The 19,030-nt window shown below is 40.9% G+C and overlaps 1 protein-coding gene across 6 annotated transcripts in view; it reads left to right on the top strand.

The window, feature by feature from the left end:
* The window catches only part of GPAM (glycerol-3-phosphate acyltransferase, mitochondrial), a 47,291-nt gene that overhangs the window by 13,279 nt on the left and 14,982 nt on the right, over nt 1-19,030 (top strand). For 2 of the 6 annotated variants that reach the window (XM_048310743.1, XM_048310748.1), the window contains exons 1-10: nt 3,993-4,061; nt 4,233-4,403; nt 5,773-5,903; nt 7,849-7,971; nt 10,932-11,005; nt 13,859-13,972; nt 15,165-15,314; nt 16,036-16,132; nt 17,142-17,278; nt 18,586-18,685. In XM_048310743.1, the coding sequence (XP_048166700.1) occupies nt 5,802-5,903; nt 7,849-7,971; nt 10,932-11,005; nt 13,859-13,972; nt 15,165-15,314; nt 16,036-16,132; nt 17,142-17,278; nt 18,586-18,685 (897 nt within the window). In that variant the 5' untranslated portion in view covers nt 3,993-4,061; nt 4,233-4,403; nt 5,773-5,801. Of the gene's footprint in view, nt 1-3,561; nt 3,580-3,992; nt 4,062-4,232; nt 4,404-5,772; nt 5,904-7,848; nt 7,972-10,931; nt 11,006-13,858; nt 13,973-15,164; nt 15,315-16,035; nt 16,133-17,141; nt 17,279-18,585; nt 18,686-19,030 lie in introns of those variants that run through there. The other 4 variants (XM_048310745.1, XM_048310747.1, XM_048310746.1 and 1 more) reach the window with 4 other exon arrangements.

Raw genomic sequence — 19,030 nt, forward strand, 5'->3', positions numbered from 1 at the left:
AATTTTGTATTTGTTCTTAAGATAAGGGGGATGAAATAGAAGAGAAAAAAATCATTTGTCTTGAAAGGAGATATAAAGTATACAAAAACCATTTTTACATACAATTTTATCAGCCCATTTCGTGGCCACTTGCCACTCTCAGATGCTCTTAATATATTGCATACCACAGGCAATAATGCTGACACTGAGTTCTGCCACTGCCAAACTGCATATTCATTATTGTTAATAGTCATGTGAGGTCAAGTTCGGTCACTGCAAACAAAGAACCTTTGTCTGGATCTTTACTCCCTCCTCAAACAGCTTTTGGTTTCCTAACTTTTGTAGTGCTCCCCAAGTTGAAAGTTTCTTTTTAAAGAGGATGCTGTGTACTCTTTTGTAAACATGTCTCCATTACTAAAAGTGACATCATGGGAATCGCTGGAAATGAGCTTGGAGAACAGACCCAGGATACAGCCAATGTGAAAAGAAGTCCCCTTGTCCCTGCTCCCTCCTCCTCCCCACAGCATTGTCCAGCAAACAGGTACTTTGTTGAACTTCACTGGAAGCTTCATGAGGAATTTAAACATAGGAAGGACCAATCATTATTTTAGAAAAAAAGAGTCCTGCCAGCTCTTTCTCTTCTGCAGGCTGCTATGCACAAATGTGGTCAGCAGCTTATTCACACAAAGCCAGGGTTCTGCTCATTGGCCATCATATGCAAATCACCTCCCTGGACTCATTGGCATGCTAAACACTTCGGTTTAAGGACTTTAAAAAGATGGACTGCAAAACTCAGGCATGCTCCCGCTCCTACTGAGATCAGTGGCAAACCTCCCATTGGCTTCAATGGAAGCAGGATAAAATCTCCCTTTTCTGGAAGTGAAACCCAGCAGTATTTGAGCTTTTTGGAGCACATGCAGCTCTGGAAGTCTGTTCCTTCGTGGCATTCCAAAATTTTTCCCATTTGCCTGATTCCATGGCAACACAACATCACCACCAAGCTTTCAATACTGAAATGCGATTTTACTACTAAGCCTGTGGATTTATACAAGTGTAAAAAGATCTTGCTAAGCTGCAATTCCCATTAGACTAATTCAGGATCCTCTTCAAATGAGTGACAAAATTATCTCTGTCTGGACTTATTTTACAGTAAGCCAAGAATTTTTTAAGGTTAGAAAAACAGGAAAGCTGCTCTACAATCATACAAGAAACATTCATTATTATACAGAATCACTGTGTTTGAGTAAAACACTGTATTTATTTACTATGCTTTTCAAAACAGTCCAAAGAATAGCCTAAGCAGTTTTCTCGTAAATGATACTAAAATCAGACTCTAGAAACTGCACAAAACTATGATAAAGCCATTGAGGCTTTTCTTCTGACTTTTGTATTACTTATATTACAGAAATAACTCTTTTGCAACCAGAAAAAAATACACTAGTGTAAAAGTGTACAATGAAAAAACATGCTAAAATCTTCATATTAGGTTTTAAATGTACTATAGGTCATCTTTTATAGAGGGAAGCAAAGCAGACAAGCTGGCTTTATACTCTGGCTGAGAGTTTGCTCTGAGTTACATTGCAGCACAATGAAAACAAGTGCCCCCTTTGATCCCCTATTTTTATGAGTGGAAGGGGAAAAAAATCAGTGTGATTCCATACCTAGAGAAGGTGTATGTAAGCAGTATTGAGGGTCTTTTACAAAGTACCTACTAAGAAATTCCCATGTAACAATACAAATGCAGTGAAACAATTAAATTAGTAAGTAAGACATTAGTAAGATTTTTAACTGCCTTATGTTTCCTGCATTTTCTTAGACTCAATATATATGTGTTCATTGCCATCTCTGTTACATTCAGTTTTCATGTAATCCAGCTCTTGAATCATCTCCTCCAATGTGATTTCTATCATGATTCAAGCTCTGACTTCTCTCACTGCACATAGACTCATGCTGGAAGCAATGATCAGGATGTGGGCTGCAGCATCATATTGGGACTTTGACTACTTCTGTGATCTGCTCCTTAGATGAAGAGAGTTACAAAAACATGATGTAACACCGGATTTCACTTTTCTGAGTGGAGTTCAGAGCTTCCCCTTCCGATGCTTCCAACACCTCTGCGTCAAACACGCACCCCTGGGTGTGGGATGTGGCCCTGCTGCTGGTCACAGGATCAAAGACACCCATTTCCTTCTCTGGTGTCCACTAAGGCAATGAGATGCTCATTGAGCAAGCAAAGCCGAGATGAGGGTGTAGTGACAGAGGACACAGATGTGACAACAGCACTGCGACTGTCGGTGAAACACGGCCTCCTGGCTCAGCTCTGATTAGTGAAGCAGCTACAAATCCTCTTAGCTTCAGCAGAGCCAGCTGAAAGCAGACCCTGCCCCCTCTTTCCCAACTGACTTTCAACAAATCACTCCAAGAAAAAGTTGACATAAATTCAAAAGCTTTATTATAAAGCTGGACAGCAAAGGGCTTGTATTTTAGAAGTGGCCAGAGATTCTGGGTATGTTCCTTTTCAAGACCAAAATTAGAAAGTGGGTGTTTGGCACTATTTCACCAACTCTCCTTCACCAGACCTGACAAAGTTGAAATTCCTGGCCCAGATTATGAGAAAACTGGATGAAAACTTTAGTATGTGAATGTGCTCTAAGAAATACAATTAGAGATCATCTTTTCTTTGTACATAATGTTATGTTTTAGAAAACTATTTGCTATACACAAATACTGGACCGCTTATTACACAGAAATACAAACTTTATAGGAGTTGTACATTTCAGTAGCTCATATCTTACTGTATTTTTTAATTTGAAAAGGGTCTTTTTGGTGTCTTTTATTCCAATGTCCACGTTGCAACAAAATTAAGCATTTCTTCTTGCTAAAGGAGGAAATTTCAGACTCAAAATCCCTTCTGACCCACAAACTGCAGAACACTTTTCATAAACTATCAGCTCTAATACTCCACTGGTATCCCCCGGAGGCACTCAGTTGTGGGAACTAGGGCAGTTCCCCTATGCATGCAGCAGTTAGGTTTTTGTCTATCACATCTATGCATTTTCTTTTATGTGTGAAAGGCAGTTGTAATTCTTACTTTACAATTCTCATTTGTAATAATTTCAAAACAACATCTAGAAAGAAGACCTTAAGAGGAAAACTAACACCTCGTGGTACTTAAATTTGTAAGCAGAGTATTTGCATTAGTATAAATGATATCGTGTATTTCGTCAGTTTATTCCTGTATTGCACTGCTGTGATTTGGACATTCAGAGAAGAAATGTAGGCACGAGCCTTTACGCTGGGCTGTAACTCAAGCCACAGAGAAAACTATCTTTAACCAGTCCAAGAATGCCAAAGCCAAAAAATACTCTCGTCCTTGTTTGGTTACATGCAGCAATCTCAATCAACATTTACTTTTGCTCTCAGTAGAAGGCAAATTGGCACTGCTGCAAGGCCGGGCAGGCAAATCGATACCTGTCCCGAAATTTCTGCAGTTGTTCTCAGCGCCAACTCTGAGTCGCTGCAGACCCATTTAAACACCATTTCACGTCGTTTTGCCAGCGTTTTCCTGTTTAGCAGCTCAGATTTGAGAGCAAAACAGCTGTGAGTCGCTGCTCTCTCTGGGCTGGGGGAGGGGGCCGGGGAAGCGGCTGTTGAACCATGCGGCGGCTGAGCCAGGGCCGGGGCGGCCGGAGCGGCTCCGGGCAGGGCTGGGCCCGGGCACCGCAGCGGTGCGAGGGGTGCGCGGGCCCTGAGGGAGCGCCGGGGCCGGGCAGGGCCGCGCTGCGGGCCGGGCGCTCAGGAAGTCGCGTCAGGCCTGGCGCCGCCGCGGGCCCGGCGGGCGGGCTGGGGCAGCAGTGGAGCCCGCGGTGAGCGCGGGGCCGGGGCCGGCTGCAGAGCAGGCGGTGCGGACGGGGCAGGCGGCGCTCAGGGGCGGTGCGGGCCGGGCCGGGCCGGGCCGGGCGGGCGGTGCTGCCCCCGGCGGCGGGGCGGGGCAGGGCAGCGGCTGCCGCGTGGCGGGAGGGGCGGTGCGGCCCCGGCAGCGCGGGGAGCACGGGGCCGCCGGCGGAGCAGCGGCAGCAGCGGTGCGGGGGGCGCGGGGCGGGGCGGGCGCGGGGGGCCTCGGCCGTCCTCGCGGGGCTCCGGCGGCCGGTGCCCGCCCGCGGCCGGCAGGGCGCGGGGCGGCCCCTTGGCAGCGGCCGTGGCCGGGGCGCTGCGCACCCGCACCGCGCTCAGCGCCGCGGTTTTATTTATAGCAGGTCTGGTGAGCGGCGCGGCTGGAGCCCGGAGCGCTGCGGAGCCCTGCTGAGGGAGCCCTGGTGATCCTGGAGCACTGCTGGAGCCCGCGGGGATGGCGGTGGCCGGCAGGTGAACAGCGCCAGCGCCGCAGCGGGGAGCGGGCGCTCGGGGGGCGGGTTGGCTCACAGGTAGGTATGCGGCGGCGGCGGCGGCTGCTGCTGACACGGGCTTTTAATTGCGTATTTTTTAAATATAGTATATACCGGTGCAGCCAAGGTCACCTTGAGCAGGAGTGGGACGCATTTCGGTTCCATCATTTAGAGGTTGACAGACATTTTTTGTATTTATCGGGAGGTTTAGATAGTAGTTGTCTGAGGAGTCATTTAAATAAAAGGCAGATTGAATGTAAGAGCCAGCAAAGACAAAGGGATAACTTAGGTACTTAGGCTGTGTCAGGATATGCATGGTCTGCATGGTTATACTGGCTCAGACTCCACTTTGTAGTGGTAGCTCTCTGCGTGGAGGTATCACGGGATGCGTTTGTGGCAGCTTGGGGAAGGCACTAAGAAAGGCAAAAACGCTGGACTAAACTTTTAGGTCTTGCTGTTGCAGATGTTAGCTTAGCATGCAGGGTGGGAACTATCTCATTCCTGGTGGCCCACAGCCTGGCCATGATAGAAGTTTCCTTGCAGTGACAGATGGAAGAGGAGGTATTGCCTCTTTACAGTTTCTCTTGGTGAAAATGCTGGGATTCCTATTTCAGTGGCTCTCAATAACAAAGCAGTTTAACTTGTAGTCTTTTCAAAAAAGCTAAGTTGTTTTAATATGTTTGTCCTTCCTTTTTTTTTGGCCAAGGGATAATTATTTACTGTGTTCATTATATGAACTTCAAAACTTCCGTTTCAAAATAATAATGCAAGTTTAGATTTCTTTACTGCTCGTTAATCTCACAAGACTGAAATGTCACTTGTTAGCAGCGTGTTCACATTTAGGGGTGTGCTTTTCTATAGAGCACTCCTTCTTTCCGAGGAATTTGCAAACTGGTTTGACTACAGCTAGACCAGACATATAAAATATACTGTGAGATAGGATTAGGTGAGAACATTAATGACAGTTTTTGTGGATCGTAGGTGTCCTTGAGAAGCAAGTTATGAAAGAGCAAGGTCAGAGTGCAAGAGAATTGTAAACTTCTGAAAGTGTCTTACGTGTATCTTTATGGCTGCATGGTTTAAACCATGCAGTAAAGAACAGTGGAAAATTACAAAGGGACTATAGTGACCTGTTATAGGAAGAAGAGCAGGGAGAGAAAAGCATGCAGGAAGCTGACTGGTGTGCTGTGTTGATGAAAGTCAAATGTGCTGGGCTTTTTAGCATATTAAAATCATGCCAATTTCTAGCTGCAAGGAAGTGTCTTTGGAACTGAACTTTTACTGAAGGGTGAAAAAAATCCAGTTTGCTAACTTATTGCTAGATGCCCATCACTGAAATTAGGCGTGTGTTTCTGTGCATGCATATGTATATATAAAATACAAATACATGCATGATATTATTTTGCAGTTTGTGATCTTCAGTTCAACTCCTGTGTCATGGATGAAACTGCTTTGTCCCTTGGAACAATAGATGTTTCCTATTTGTCCACCTCAGCAGACTGCAGCATCAGTAGATGTAAGCATTCCAGTGAGGAATGGGTAAGTAAAAATTGTGAATGTTACTGACCTTATTTATCTTATTATTTCTTCAAGTTGGAGGTGGACTTTTTATTGTTATGAAGAATGAAGATAAGGCATTACCTCCCTCATGCATGATAGAGTTTGGTTTTAATTAACTTGAAATGTAAGGAGGAATCAACAGTTCAGTTCTGTGCCAAAGAATAATGTTGCTGGAAAAGAAAAATCCTGTCAAACCCTATTGATAGTCTTACAGTCTTCTGGTGTGATGTTGCTAATCATTTTATATAGCAGTAAATGTACAGAATCCCACTCTGGAGTAGCCAAAGTCAAACAGAAAGTCAAGTAGGAAGTTTATTGCGCTTCTGAGTGTTGTAGTTTAAAATGTGCAGGTGAAAAGGAGCTTGATGCTGAAGTTGCACATTCACATAGGCATTGAAGCTGGAGCTTTCCGTGCAGTCCAGAAGGCAGGAAAAAATTGGTGGATATAAATAAAGAGCATATTAAAAGTCTGTGTCCTCCATTGAGTGAGTCTTGGGATTTGGAAGGGACAAAGGAGGCAGTGAGCAGAGTGGTCTGGGTGGAGCCAAAAGAGCCGCATGGGGACTGGGATGGTGGCAGTTGGTTTAGCAGCATAGGTCAGGAGGAATTAGACATGGATCTGGAGAGGAGGAGTTTGAACTTGATACAGAAGAAGAATCGGAAATATGGTCAGAGTTGACGGAAAGGACAGATGTCCTGGCAGCTGGGATTTCTATCTAGCTGGATCTAAGTTACATGGAACAGCAGGCTGCAATAACCAAGAGGTCTGTGAGAAAGTGGAATAAGGGCAGGCAAGTCAGAAGAGATAAAAAGGAGGTTTTGTAAGAAAACGTTGGAGAGTTAAATGAGGGGTTGGGGGCAAGCAGAAGGAAGATGTCATTGTTACAAAGTTGGTTTGTTTTGGAGTTAGCATGAAAGAAGGTGATAGAGGAGGGATTATGGCAAGCTTAGCATCTTGATACTTGTTTATTTCATATGGAAGACTTAGCCTTGGAGTATTTGCCAGTTCATGATGCTTGCTAAATGTGGTAAATGCACGATTCAGTTTTTAAGCATCTTCAGCATGGCTTTTGAGTCTCTAGGTGTTTCTCACTGGGCTGAGTATGTGGTGATCTCTATTTGTGTGTCCAGCCTTTGTTCTACCCTGCTGCTCTTCCACTTAAAAGTTCTATTTTAAACAACATTTTGGTTTTGGTTTGGTTGTTTCTGTAACTTCTCTTTTAATACTGAAAGTAACTTCCCTCTCAATAAAATGCGTAGTTTAAAAATGGCAACCCAGTCCTCATTCTCAGGCAAGCAATAATTCAGTAGACTTTAACGAAAGCAATCAATGTCTTTGAAAATATACTTAACTACAGTTTTTGCATTATGTCCTAACACAGTGAGTGAGTTCTGTGAATGCAGTCACTCTGGATTTTTTTGTTCTGTAATCTTCAGATAGTGTAACTTTGGAGAAGGCACAGGAGTTCCTGTCACTCTGTGTGAAACTGCCTACGGAGTCCATGGAGTTAATGTTTTGGATACATTGAGTCTTCTTGCAATTTTTCAGGGTGATGTTCAGTTGAACCTTAAAATACATTGCTCATATTACAAGCACCTTTACATTATTGACAATGTAGTGTACTGCTAATTTCTTTCACTTTCCTCAGCTGGCAGTTTCTTTGCTGTTTCTTAATTACAGTTATCATTCCTTTTAAAATTTTGCGTGTCAGCCCATGCAGCAGTGCTTAGATACGTAGAGTACAACACTGAGATTTTACTTCTGTTTTTCTAAATTGTAGAAAAACCTTGGAAAAAATTGTGCTTTACACAACTGAGGAGTAATTTTTTGTGTGCCTCCATCAACTCCTCTTCCTCAAAGTTTTCCCCTACACAGTAAAACACATATTTCTGCATATTTACACAGTGGTCTTTTGTTCTGCAGGGAGAGTGTAACTCTCGTCCCACTCTCTTCCGATCTGCCACTTTAAAATGGAAGGAGGCTCTGCTGAGCAGGAAAAGGCCGTTTGTGGGACGATGTTGCTATGTATGCACTCCCCAGAGCCGGGTAAGAAGATTATGGAATGGATTATGTCTGACAATAATGCATAGTTGCAGCATAATGAAGTTGCAGTAGTTTCCTTACTTTCAGAATTAAGGTCGTAATGTTTCTACTTTATAAAGTGCTGTAGTTTTTCACTGTTGTTTGTGGTTGCATTTAATTTGTCATGGAATTAAAGAATGGCACACATCTGTTGTGATGCTTGGTCTCCCACCTCTCAGTGCAGACTTACTCCTTGCACAAAACTCTTCAGCTCCTCAGAATGATCACTGGGACATGGGATAGCAAAATTATCTGGTCTGTTAGATTAATAATAGGAATTTGGTGCATAGGAAAGTGTGAAAGTTTGCTTTTAGGACACTTTAATTCTCTATCCACAGAATAAATACAGTTTTGAAACTGAGCAGTATGCTTCCTTTCCAACTTGCTCAGTCCTGTACTTGAAAGAAAAGTTAATTTTCTACACCTGGCTGATTCCTTGCCTCTCTGCCCAGCCTGGAAACAAGGACTGCCAGTTGTGATAGTGGGGATATTTGTCTGCTGGGAACAGTGTCAGGATGGCTCTAGAGAAGTTGTGCAAGCTGATTTAAAATACGAACTTTATTGAACTGCACTGGGCAGGCTTTCTGTAAGCTCAAGATGCAAAATGCTGATAAATGGCATAATGCAATTTGCAACCAGTTCGTCTTGTAATTTGACTATGTGTACACCCTGGGCTTTGGATTGCACTCAGTTACACCTTCACTGGCTGGGCTAGAGTGAAAATTTGCTTTACTCTTTGACCAAAGAGAAGTTATTTCACTATTCCTCTGCTAGAACAGAAAATTGCTGCAATGACATACAAATGTGATATAGAAATCCAAATGTGCCGTGAAGGCTGTGTATGGTATGGGCAACAAGACAAGCAATTAGATAAACTGAGACTACTTCAAACAGATAAGTCAAGTGTTTTGACTTACGAAAAGGTATATGTGAATCCTCAGCTTAGGGCTTCATGCATTTATTAATTAGCCTGTTAGTAATTAGGCTGTTACTCTCAAACTGGGAGTTATGCTTTAAAAATAAAAATCTTGTTCTGTATTTCGTCCATTTAGTAAGAGACTAATTAACTGTCCTGAGATCCCACTTAAGAAAGGGGCACAACCTATTAAGCCCTTTATTGCCTCCTGCTATAAGGAAAAAATACCATCCTTGCATAGACAGTAACTAAGACAATCCTCTCATTAGATTCCAATTTTTTTTTTGAGCTGCCTTTTTCATTATTTTTCTTAAGGAAAAGTAGTGAATGAGACAAATTTCCTTAAGTGTGTTGGCCAAACTAACAACTTGCCAGGGCTGAGAGTGGGAAGTCTTGCTTCTCTCTCTCGTTTTCCTTCCTGTTCTCCTGAGGGCTGATCAAGTTCACTAACCAAGCAGCAAACTACCTGCTTTATTCATTCAGTCTGTCTATCTTAGTTTCTTTGTCTTGTCTGCATGAAGGTGGGACATTAAAGGGTGTGCTAGATGTGCTGTAAGTTAAGAGGCGAAGGGTAGTGATCAGCAGGAAAGGCCAGGATGTGGTGGTGGGAACTGGGCTTCTTCTTTGTGCCAGCAGGGACATCCTGAATTGGTTCAGTTGAACTCACCACATGCTCTGCCTGACACAGGATTGGAGAAGAGTTTAAATAAGGAAAAGCTAAAGTATGGCATTACAGCTGGAGGATGAGTTTCATAGTGAGGTTTAACCTGATGCTTAGAGCACGGGTATGGACTGGTATAGACTGGCATTCAGTGATACTTAACTTTTTGTTGATTGTTTGGGAGACCAAGAACAAGTCACTTTGCTTCTCTTTGCTAGAACATGTCATCAGCTTATAAGATCCACAAAAAAATCACCAGTGTATAGTCAAAGAAATTAGCACTACCTTGAAGTTTCCTCTTAAGAGCTTAGAGCAACAATTGGTTGATTGTACAGTCCAGTTGTGCTTTAGCTGGGAGCAGGAGACTCTGTGCTCCTGCTGTAGCACATAATTTCTACCTGATTTGCAAATGACATAGCACGGTCATATATTTTAATTCTGTGGCAATGCTGCATCCTAAACAAAATACAAATGACTCTTACCTGACTCCCATAGCAGAGTTGGTGGTGAGGCTGTTATGCAGCTCTTCTATTGCTGGTGACCATCTTTCTCCTTTGCTGTCCTTTTTTTGTCTTCTTTGACATGTACAGTTCCAGTAGTTTTAGCTGTAATTCACTGCTGACAAGGTACCAGTTTTATAATTATGTGTTATTTAAGTAGAAAGAAATCAGCCTCTTGGTCGAGGTGTTTACTTGAAATATGGAAGAGTAAAGTTTAGGTCTTCCTGCTAAGGAATATTTGTTGTGGAAGTGCTCCTAAACTCATCCCAGTTAATACCTTGGCTTGTGGAGTCTGTAACAAGGATCTACAGGGCTGGACTGAGTTTGTTGTTCAGGCAGAGCAGGAATGTGGAGATTTGCCACCTAACCATGGATGGATATCCTGACCCTTGGGCTACTGTTACATGATCTGCTGGCAAACTGGATGTCTCAGACTGAGCGTCAAACGCTCATGGTTACACTAATGCTCAATGTGGCTTAATAAAGTTCTGTCTCAAAGAGGAGTTCTGTATTATGACAAGTCCTGGTTTATATTACATCAGAATCTGATGAAATGTTGTGGCTTGAAGAGTGTAACCAGTACAACCACACAGTAAAGCCTAGAGAATGGTTTGAAAGTACTGGACGTGGGAACAGTGACTTGAATTTCATTTTCATTTCAGAACAGTTTGTATACTGTATAAGCAGGTTCAGCACTAAGCAGGTTCAGCACTTCTCTGGTTTGGCTTTGCTTATAGTATAAATGAAAACCATTGCATTATCTTATATTTTATGGTGAATGTAACAGACAAAGCTATTCTTATGTAATGAAGTAGTCCATCAATCTTCTTTTTTCTTGGTTTTACAGGATAACTTCTTCAATTCTAGTATTCCTTCTTTGGGTCTACGTAATGTCATATACATCAATGAAACACATACGAGGTAATATAGCAAGTGTTGCTTTTGCTTTTAAAATTCAGTGTGTTTTAATTTTATGACAGGGAAATCTCTATTATGGTCTGGACTGAGTTAATATATATTGGGGTCCTAAAATGCAGAAGTTTGGTGCTGACTTCAGTAGTATACTTGTTAAATCTGGCTGTGTGTATTTGTGAGCTGAGCAAAGTCCTTTGAGGTTATAGACAAGTAGTGTAGGGGTCAAACCTGTTTCACAAAAAAAACAGAGCACCTTTAAATTCTTTCTCCCTTAGTGCAGATGGCAGCATCTGTAGCATAATGGTGAGGGGACTGGATTTATTCCCTTGTGCAGAATGACTTCAGCCTGCATTAATTAATTTACTAAGCAGATCTGCCTCACAATTTAGGTGTTGACTATTATCACTAATGGCAATTAAATCTAAATATGTCTTATGAGTCTGTCTCTTCTCTGCCTCAGTGGCAGAGTGCAGCTTCTGAGAAATGGGGTATAAATGAAAAAATCTAAAAAATGAAGACGTGTCTTTCCGCTATTGGAATCATATGTTGTGTTCTGGGATGAGGATATTGGAATTGCACAAAAATATTCTGTTCTTTGGAAAGTTAGTAACTCTTGCTAAGTTTTTTTTACAGTAATCATTAGCATAAGCAAGTCCTGCAGTGTTTGTTGTAGAGTCAGAGCAAACAAAGAGAGGCCAGCAGCCTGAAAGAAATGAGTCAAAGTGTCTGAGTGGAAGAAAGGCAGCATTGTGTGTGCTTGAGAGGGAGGAAGCTAATGTTAGAGGCTGTTCTTTATTAAATTTGAATTAATTATGTTTTTTAGGAGTTGAGCTTCTAGTTTAGAATACAGAAATATAACAGAAATACTATATAACTTCTTAAAAATTAGTTTTAAAAGTCCAATGCTTGAATGGTTTTGAATGGTCAAAGTTACTTGAATTGGAAATATAAGGAGTAAAAAATATGGGTTACTGAATTACTCTGAAATAAACACGTTTAGCTCAGAATGTCATAGTGTGAAAATGGACAATTTTAATGAAATTCTGAGGTCCCATGGGGCTGCATAGTCACAGTTTCCTGGCCTTAGAAAGCAAGAGGGGTCCTCTTTTACTGCTAGCACGCTGTAACTGTATTGACATTATCATAGCCTTTGTCTGAGGTACAACTTCAGTTTTAAATGTCTCGTGACTGGTCCATTCTGTGTGGGTTTTGTCTTCTCTCTTTGCTGTATGATCAGAAAACAGATTTTTCCAATTAAACTACATTGTGTCTAAGCTGTAAAATGAATGTAGAAGCTTGACAGATCCCTGCAGTAGCTGTGTGCTGTTGTGATATGTTCAGAGTTATCAAAATCGTTGTCCGAAAGAAGCATGTCCGTATCTTTGCTTTCTAAAAAAATCAATAAGTCTCTCAAACCCCAAAGAGAAGGGGAAAAAGGAAAAAGAAGCAATTAAAACAGTCACCAGTCTTCTTCTTACAGCACAAATAGCTGGTCTGAATATTTGTGTAATCATTACGTGCTACTCTGTGCCCATGACTTGTGCATATGCACCCATCTTAATTACAGTGCACTCAAGGGCTTTGGCCTTTCACAGTGTAAAAGTTCCTTCTCATCTTTCCTCGCTGTTTTTAACACATGTATAAATTTACTGAAATGTGGTAGGGAGCTTTAACCACCAAGATCAGTAACTCGAGTGATGACAAGGGATGAGATGTTGGCGGCGCTCCAGCATGGAAACCACCATGAGCTTTGTCACCCACGGTTCAGTTTGGGACACTCGCTGGAGCAGCAGCCAGCCATTGCACCAGCAGATCTCAGGACAGGGGTTTTACATAATACTTAGCTGCTCTGGGCTTAGGAATGGCCAGGATTTCATTTTTCATCCAGCTGTTAATTCTGCCCAGTCGCATCAGCTCTGCTGTTTGGGGGTCCCAGGTGTTTGGTTTGTGTAAGTGGTGGCATGTCCACTCCTGACCTGGTAAATGAGGGAGGTGAGAAGAAGAATAGTAATGAATATCCACTGCTGGGGATGGGATGTAAACCGGTCTTGTGTCACATGCATTTTCTGTGATGTTTGATATTCCAAATAATGTTTTCTCAGGTGATTGCTGCTTATATGATTTAGAGTAGAGGACGGAGTTAATTTAAAAAGAAGAGACTGTCTGCATAAGTTACCTTAAACACTTGAATTTATAGTGAGATTTACTGATTATTTAGTGGTTCTACTCTTGCTAAAACTTTGCTAGGAGAAGGTATGGAGAAGACACATAGGACTGGGTGTTTGAAAACACTGTAAAGGAAGAAAAGCTAACTAAAAAAGTGGATTTAGTTTTGGTGACTAATGCAAACATATTTTCAAAAGTGTTTGTGAGAGTTTACCCTGCACTTACGTGAGCAGCTTTCCCAAGAGGACTCGGTGTTCCTTGAAGAAGTTGACAAACCTCTTTGCTGGGCATTTTCTTCCCTCGGTGGAAAGGGGCACCAAATTGGAAATCAACACTGTTACTTCATTTGGCCTCGTTGAGCTGGGGAGTCAGTTCCAGTAGACAGACAAAATGTATATGCTAGTTTGGTTGCTACTTCCTTATGATTCTGTGGATGTTTTCAGACAGTATGACCCTGAATTGAAGGATGCAGACTCCAGTTGTCTCAGATGTTTTGTGCTATGTATCAGTTGTTTCATCCATAACACAAAGATACTGGCAATTTATTAGAAGATACAGAAGCCTTTAGACAGCCATTCATAAAACTCTACTTACTTTTGCTTCTTAATTGTATTTTTAGTTGTTTTTAATGCTACTTTTTTGACAGCGAAATATTTTGAGGATCACACTGAAATACCCTTCATGCTTTTGTAGGTACAGAGGGTGGCTCGCGAGACGCTTTTGTTATGTCCTTTTTGTGCAAGAGAGGGATGTTCATAAGGGTATGTTTGCCAAGAATCTGACAGAAAATGTGCTGAATAATAGCAGGTAAGATATTGCAAAATTTAATGTTTTTTACATTACCAGTACATTAAAATGTGACTTAATTTAGAAACTGCAAGTTTTGAATATCAGACTGTTAAAATATTAGAAGATACAGTCTCTTTAGCACAGCCTTTCAGGACTGTAGCTTGCAATTTTAGTTGGAATAGTAAAAGGGGAGTTTAAGAATTACAAGTCTCTAAATGAACATTGTGTAGTGGGGGAACAGCAGACAGTACACACAAAAATAAATTGCTAAATGAGAGCTCTTCAAACTTCTGTTTGTCCAATTCATGTAAATCATTACCACTGAAGTCATACGGCAGTCATCAGAAATTGTCAGTGTTCAGAAATAAGAGGAGAGCAGCATTTTGGAGTACCCTGAGTATATACCAGGAGAGTGCAGCAAAAAATGGAAAAAGGCTTTAGAATGGAGTATCCACCCTTAACTTTGTGGAGCTTGTTTTCTGTTTCATATGCCTCATTTTAAATGGCATCTTGAGCCCCTGATCAGCTGTTAAGGTATCAGTTTTCTTTGGACACAAAGAAATTCAACCACATGCTCATTCCTCGAGGCTACTTTTGTCAGAGGGCACAATCTGCCTACATTAACATTCCTAATTCTCCTGAATTTTTAATGTTTGTGTCCCATCTGAAGATGATAGTGTTGCTTTTGAAAAGTAAAACAGACTGTGTTGTGCCACAGTCATGGTTATGTTAAACCACTTACTGTCTCCTGGGTGTGTTTTAAGTGGGGAAAATAGTCCTTAAAAATTTTGTTAGACTTGGTAAAACTGAGAATTCAAGAGGAACAATACTGTAGAAGTTCAAAAGAGCAACTGCGTAAATCTATCTAGTGAGGTCAATGAAATTGCTATGGCAGGAAAAAGAAAACATTAACAAAGATGAGATTGCACCTGTTCTCCCTGGATTTTTAACTTTATTAACCATTTAGGAAAATTGGCAGTCACTTAGTATTGGTACTTGTGAACTGTGTACATACTGTTTAATATGCTCACCTTTGAGCTCATTCAACCATCATCTGCCTGTTACATTAGAACTTAGAAAACTGAATTAAATTTAATGCATTTGGAGTACACAATTGTTCAGTGTGGATGCTCATTCCAAGCTGTTGTTGTGTGTGTCTTGGACTCTTCTGTTGTGGAACTGTCTCATAAACTTTACTTTTTAATGTTAGAGTCCAGAAGGCCATTGTAGATGAAGCCTCTGAACCAAGTACTCCAGGTAGTTTTGTTCAGACGGATCCTAAAGCTATCAACAAAGTGAAGAAAAAAGCTAGGAAAATTCTCCAGGAAATGGTAGCAAATGTGTCACCTGCTTTAATCAGGTAAGAACTATGTCTCATCAATATTGTCAGTGAGTGGAAGGATGGACAAGCTCTTTCTGTATAATACCAACAGATCTCGTAACACATTATGCAGAAATAATAATTACTCTAAAAATGCATTATTCATAAAAATCCACTTTCTAATATTAGCTAATAAAATAGTAGTTATTCTTCATTTTCAGATGCAGCAGAAACACTCTGCCTTTCCAAGGAATAAATCTTATAAGATTAAACACAAACTTTTTCTTTTCTCAAATTAGTTTTGGTGCTAATGCTTAGACCAGTATTGGCATCATTTGTTGTTTCAGGCTCATATGGGCAAGAGCAGCTATCTGCAGCATCACGGACTGAAAGACAATTTTTCCAGTAGCCTATTCAATACTACAATTTGTAGATATGAATATCTCAGAGAGAGTCTTATTTTAGATAGCATCTTCTCCTGTGGTGTCTGCATTTACTACTAAGGATGATTTTGTCTCTGTCATGTTCCTAGTTCCCAGCCTTCACTGAGGTTGATAAAAAGATTTGTCTCATAACTGCAGGAGGCTGAAATATGGCTACTAACCATAGGGAAAACCTTGTTTGGCAATTGGATTTTACAGTAATTTTGTTTAAATATAAGTTATCAGATTAAAAGGCTTTGCCTCTAGTCTTACAGAAGCAATATAAAACAGAAGCAGAAATAAATGAAGCTTTTTGAGTTGTGTTTGTTTTCCCTTAGGTTGACTGGCTGGGTGTTACTGAAGTTGTTTAACAGCTTTTTCTGGAATATCCAGATCCACAGAGGTCAAATAGAAATGGTCAAAGCAGCAACAGAGGTAAGGGAGGGTGGGAAAAAATCCAGTAAGGTAGATTTCTGAAGTAGTTTCTAATAATGTTTGCAGCACTTCACTTTTTGTGAGAGTTTTCCTAAGTCTGTATGAAATGAGATTGTAGGTAGAACTGATGTGTATCTGTGAAATAGTGTTCTTAATTAAATATAATGCTCTGAGAGTTACATAACCTAAAATACTATGTGAACTCTGGGTTTACCTTTGATTCAGGATCAAATTTTAACTGTCAGGCTGAATGATTATCTCAAGTAACCTGCATCCAACATAATTTCCAGTTTTTTGAGCTGAGATAGCCAGTAATAAATTAGTAGACCTAGTCAGGATTTTTCACTTTTACCTTGATTTAGAGTAAAAAACTTTAAGAAAAAACTTTTCCTATTTCTTACTAGCCATCTGTTTCCAGTTTCTCAATATTTATTGGAATTGGTCGAACAAACTCATAAATGCTACCATTTTCTTTACACTCAAATGAATTGACTCTTCTTGCAGGATTTACCTTAGAAATACTGATTAGATAAATGGAACAAATAAAAAAAGTTCCTATTATTTTCTGTTGTTTTTTGGATGCTGTGTTTGGGAAACGCACTATTCATAAATCCTTGTTAATATCTAATAGAAATACCAGTACTTTGGTGACAGTGAGGATTTCCACATCCCTTTAATTGTTTGATTGGTGTCTCAACACTGTGAGTCTGAAGAAACTGGGAGTATTAATCATTGTTAATGTAATGGATACAACTGAAAACTACAGTCCATGAAAACTAAGACTAAAGACTTGTTTTTACTTGGCTAAAGACAAGTTGCCTAAAAGGTTCTCCTTGTCCCAGCTGAAGGAAAACCAGGAGTAAACAAACTCAATTATGGTAACTGGAAAATACCATCAGTTCAGATAAGATGGTGCTAGCAATCTCAACAGTGGATTTAAGAAAAGGAGTAATATTTCATCTTTCTTACCAACTGACTTGTTTCTTTTTTCCTTCTCTCCCCACCACAGATGAATTTGCCTCTTATCTTTTTGCCGGTTCACAAGTCCCACATTGACTACCTGCTTCTTACATTCATTCTTTTCTGCCATAACATCAAAGCACCCTACATAGCTGCAGGGAACAATCTCAACATCCCCATTTTCAGGTAATAACCTCTCCTTATTTGAAAAAAGACTGAAGTGGTGGGATCTGACCCACTGCACAAAATGTCCAAGCGTAAAATTACCTGGCTGTTACTGGGCCATCATGTAGAACTTCTTCAGTTCCTGTAACATGTTCAGAGAGGGAGCATCACAACATCCTTCTGAGAAGATCTGTTATAACCTTAGTAGGGTAAGCAGAAAGGATATTCCTTTCTTGGAGTCTAAAAATGGGTAGGTGACTAAGGAAAGATGATATGGGAAAAAGAGTTGTGAATGGACAGCTCTTCATGCAGTTTAGTGAGCTGGCTAATGAGCAGCAACAGTACTGGGTGAATAATACTTTGTGAAAAGTATTCCACTTGAGTCTGCGTTTAAATTACATTTCTGGTGGTTGAAGAACATGAGGTATTTTGGGTATTATTTTGCCATTGAGACAGAATTTGGGCATATTTGATACCTAAAAAACCACACGATATTATAGGAAATTATGAGGAAAGAAGGGAAACACCTTGACTTTGAGAGTATTTTACATGAGTAAGTGCAGGTCTGTAATAATCCCAGTGAAAAAGGCATTCATACAAATTATCAATTAAAATGCTAGTTCTTAGGGCCAGCAGAATAAAGAGAGAGAGTTTAGCGTAGATAATCTAACATTACTTTAGGCACTGGGAACCCTGAGTTCTGCAGCATTCAGCAGGCCCACGATCCATACACAGCACCCTGTCTGCAGAAAGAAGCACCCACGTTTGGTCTTTTGAGCCAGTAAAGGATTTTCTTGCAAGAAAATAACTTTATTCATCTTTGCTTCTGTCAAGCAGAAGGGATGTTGTCATGAGAACTTCTTGCTACACTGTGAGATAAATGCAGGACCATGCAGGTGGTGTAATTGCTGGTGCCAAGTGGGAGCTGCCTGCAGATTGCTCTGTTAAAATTAGCTGGCTGAGCTGATGCTGCAGCCGAGGGGAGTGTGCAGCACATGATGGGCATGGAGGCCATGCTGTCTGTGCACAGATTGGGGCCAGCTCAGGTTAACTCTTACATGGGTCACCAGCATCTCAGTGTGCAAGAATCTCCTGGTCAGTGGTCTGTCAAGGCAGTGAAATGGAGCAAGACAGGGTAAAGAAGCCTGTTCGTAAGTGAAACAGAGAAATACTTGTGTAGTCCCATCATGTGCAAGTAGTGTAATACAGTTTAGTCTTTAAGAATTTCAGTTATTTGAATGCTTGTTGTGTGCAAGGAATTTTTTGTGGATGTGTAGTAGTTTTCTGCAAACTGAAATCAGTGAGTATAATCCTTCTTTGGTGTGTAGCACGTTGATCCGCAAGCTGGGAGGATTTTTCATTCGACGGAAGCTGGATCAGAATCCTGATGGTCGTAAGGATTTCCTGTACAGAGCTTTGCTCTACGTGGTGTGTATTTCTTGTCTTTCTTTCTGTAGGTAGTGTTTCACTTGGGTGGCAAGTGGGAAAGTGAGTTCTATCACTCTGTATTTATTGCTTAAAATTTGTCTGAAGTTTCATGATGCAAAAAGGGGATTTGTTTTTGTATGAAGTTTTGAATTTATAGTATAAAGAAAATTGCATGCTCAGCCCCTTTGAGGATGAGCAGATTTCCACCTTGCATAATCCTTATTAAAGAATGTGGAGTTAATACTCTCTGAGTTAACTTATGCTTGTTTCTCTGATGTCTTTTGTTGTGAGGCATCTCTACCCTGATTCAGTTAACACAATGGAAGTCTCTGTTCATGATGGGTT

This window comes from Corvus hawaiiensis, chromosome 8, assembly GCF_020740725.1.
Source record: "Corvus hawaiiensis isolate bCorHaw1 chromosome 8, bCorHaw1.pri.cur, whole genome shotgun sequence".
Taxonomy (NCBI): Eukaryota; Metazoa; Chordata; class Aves; order Passeriformes; family Corvidae; genus Corvus; species Corvus hawaiiensis.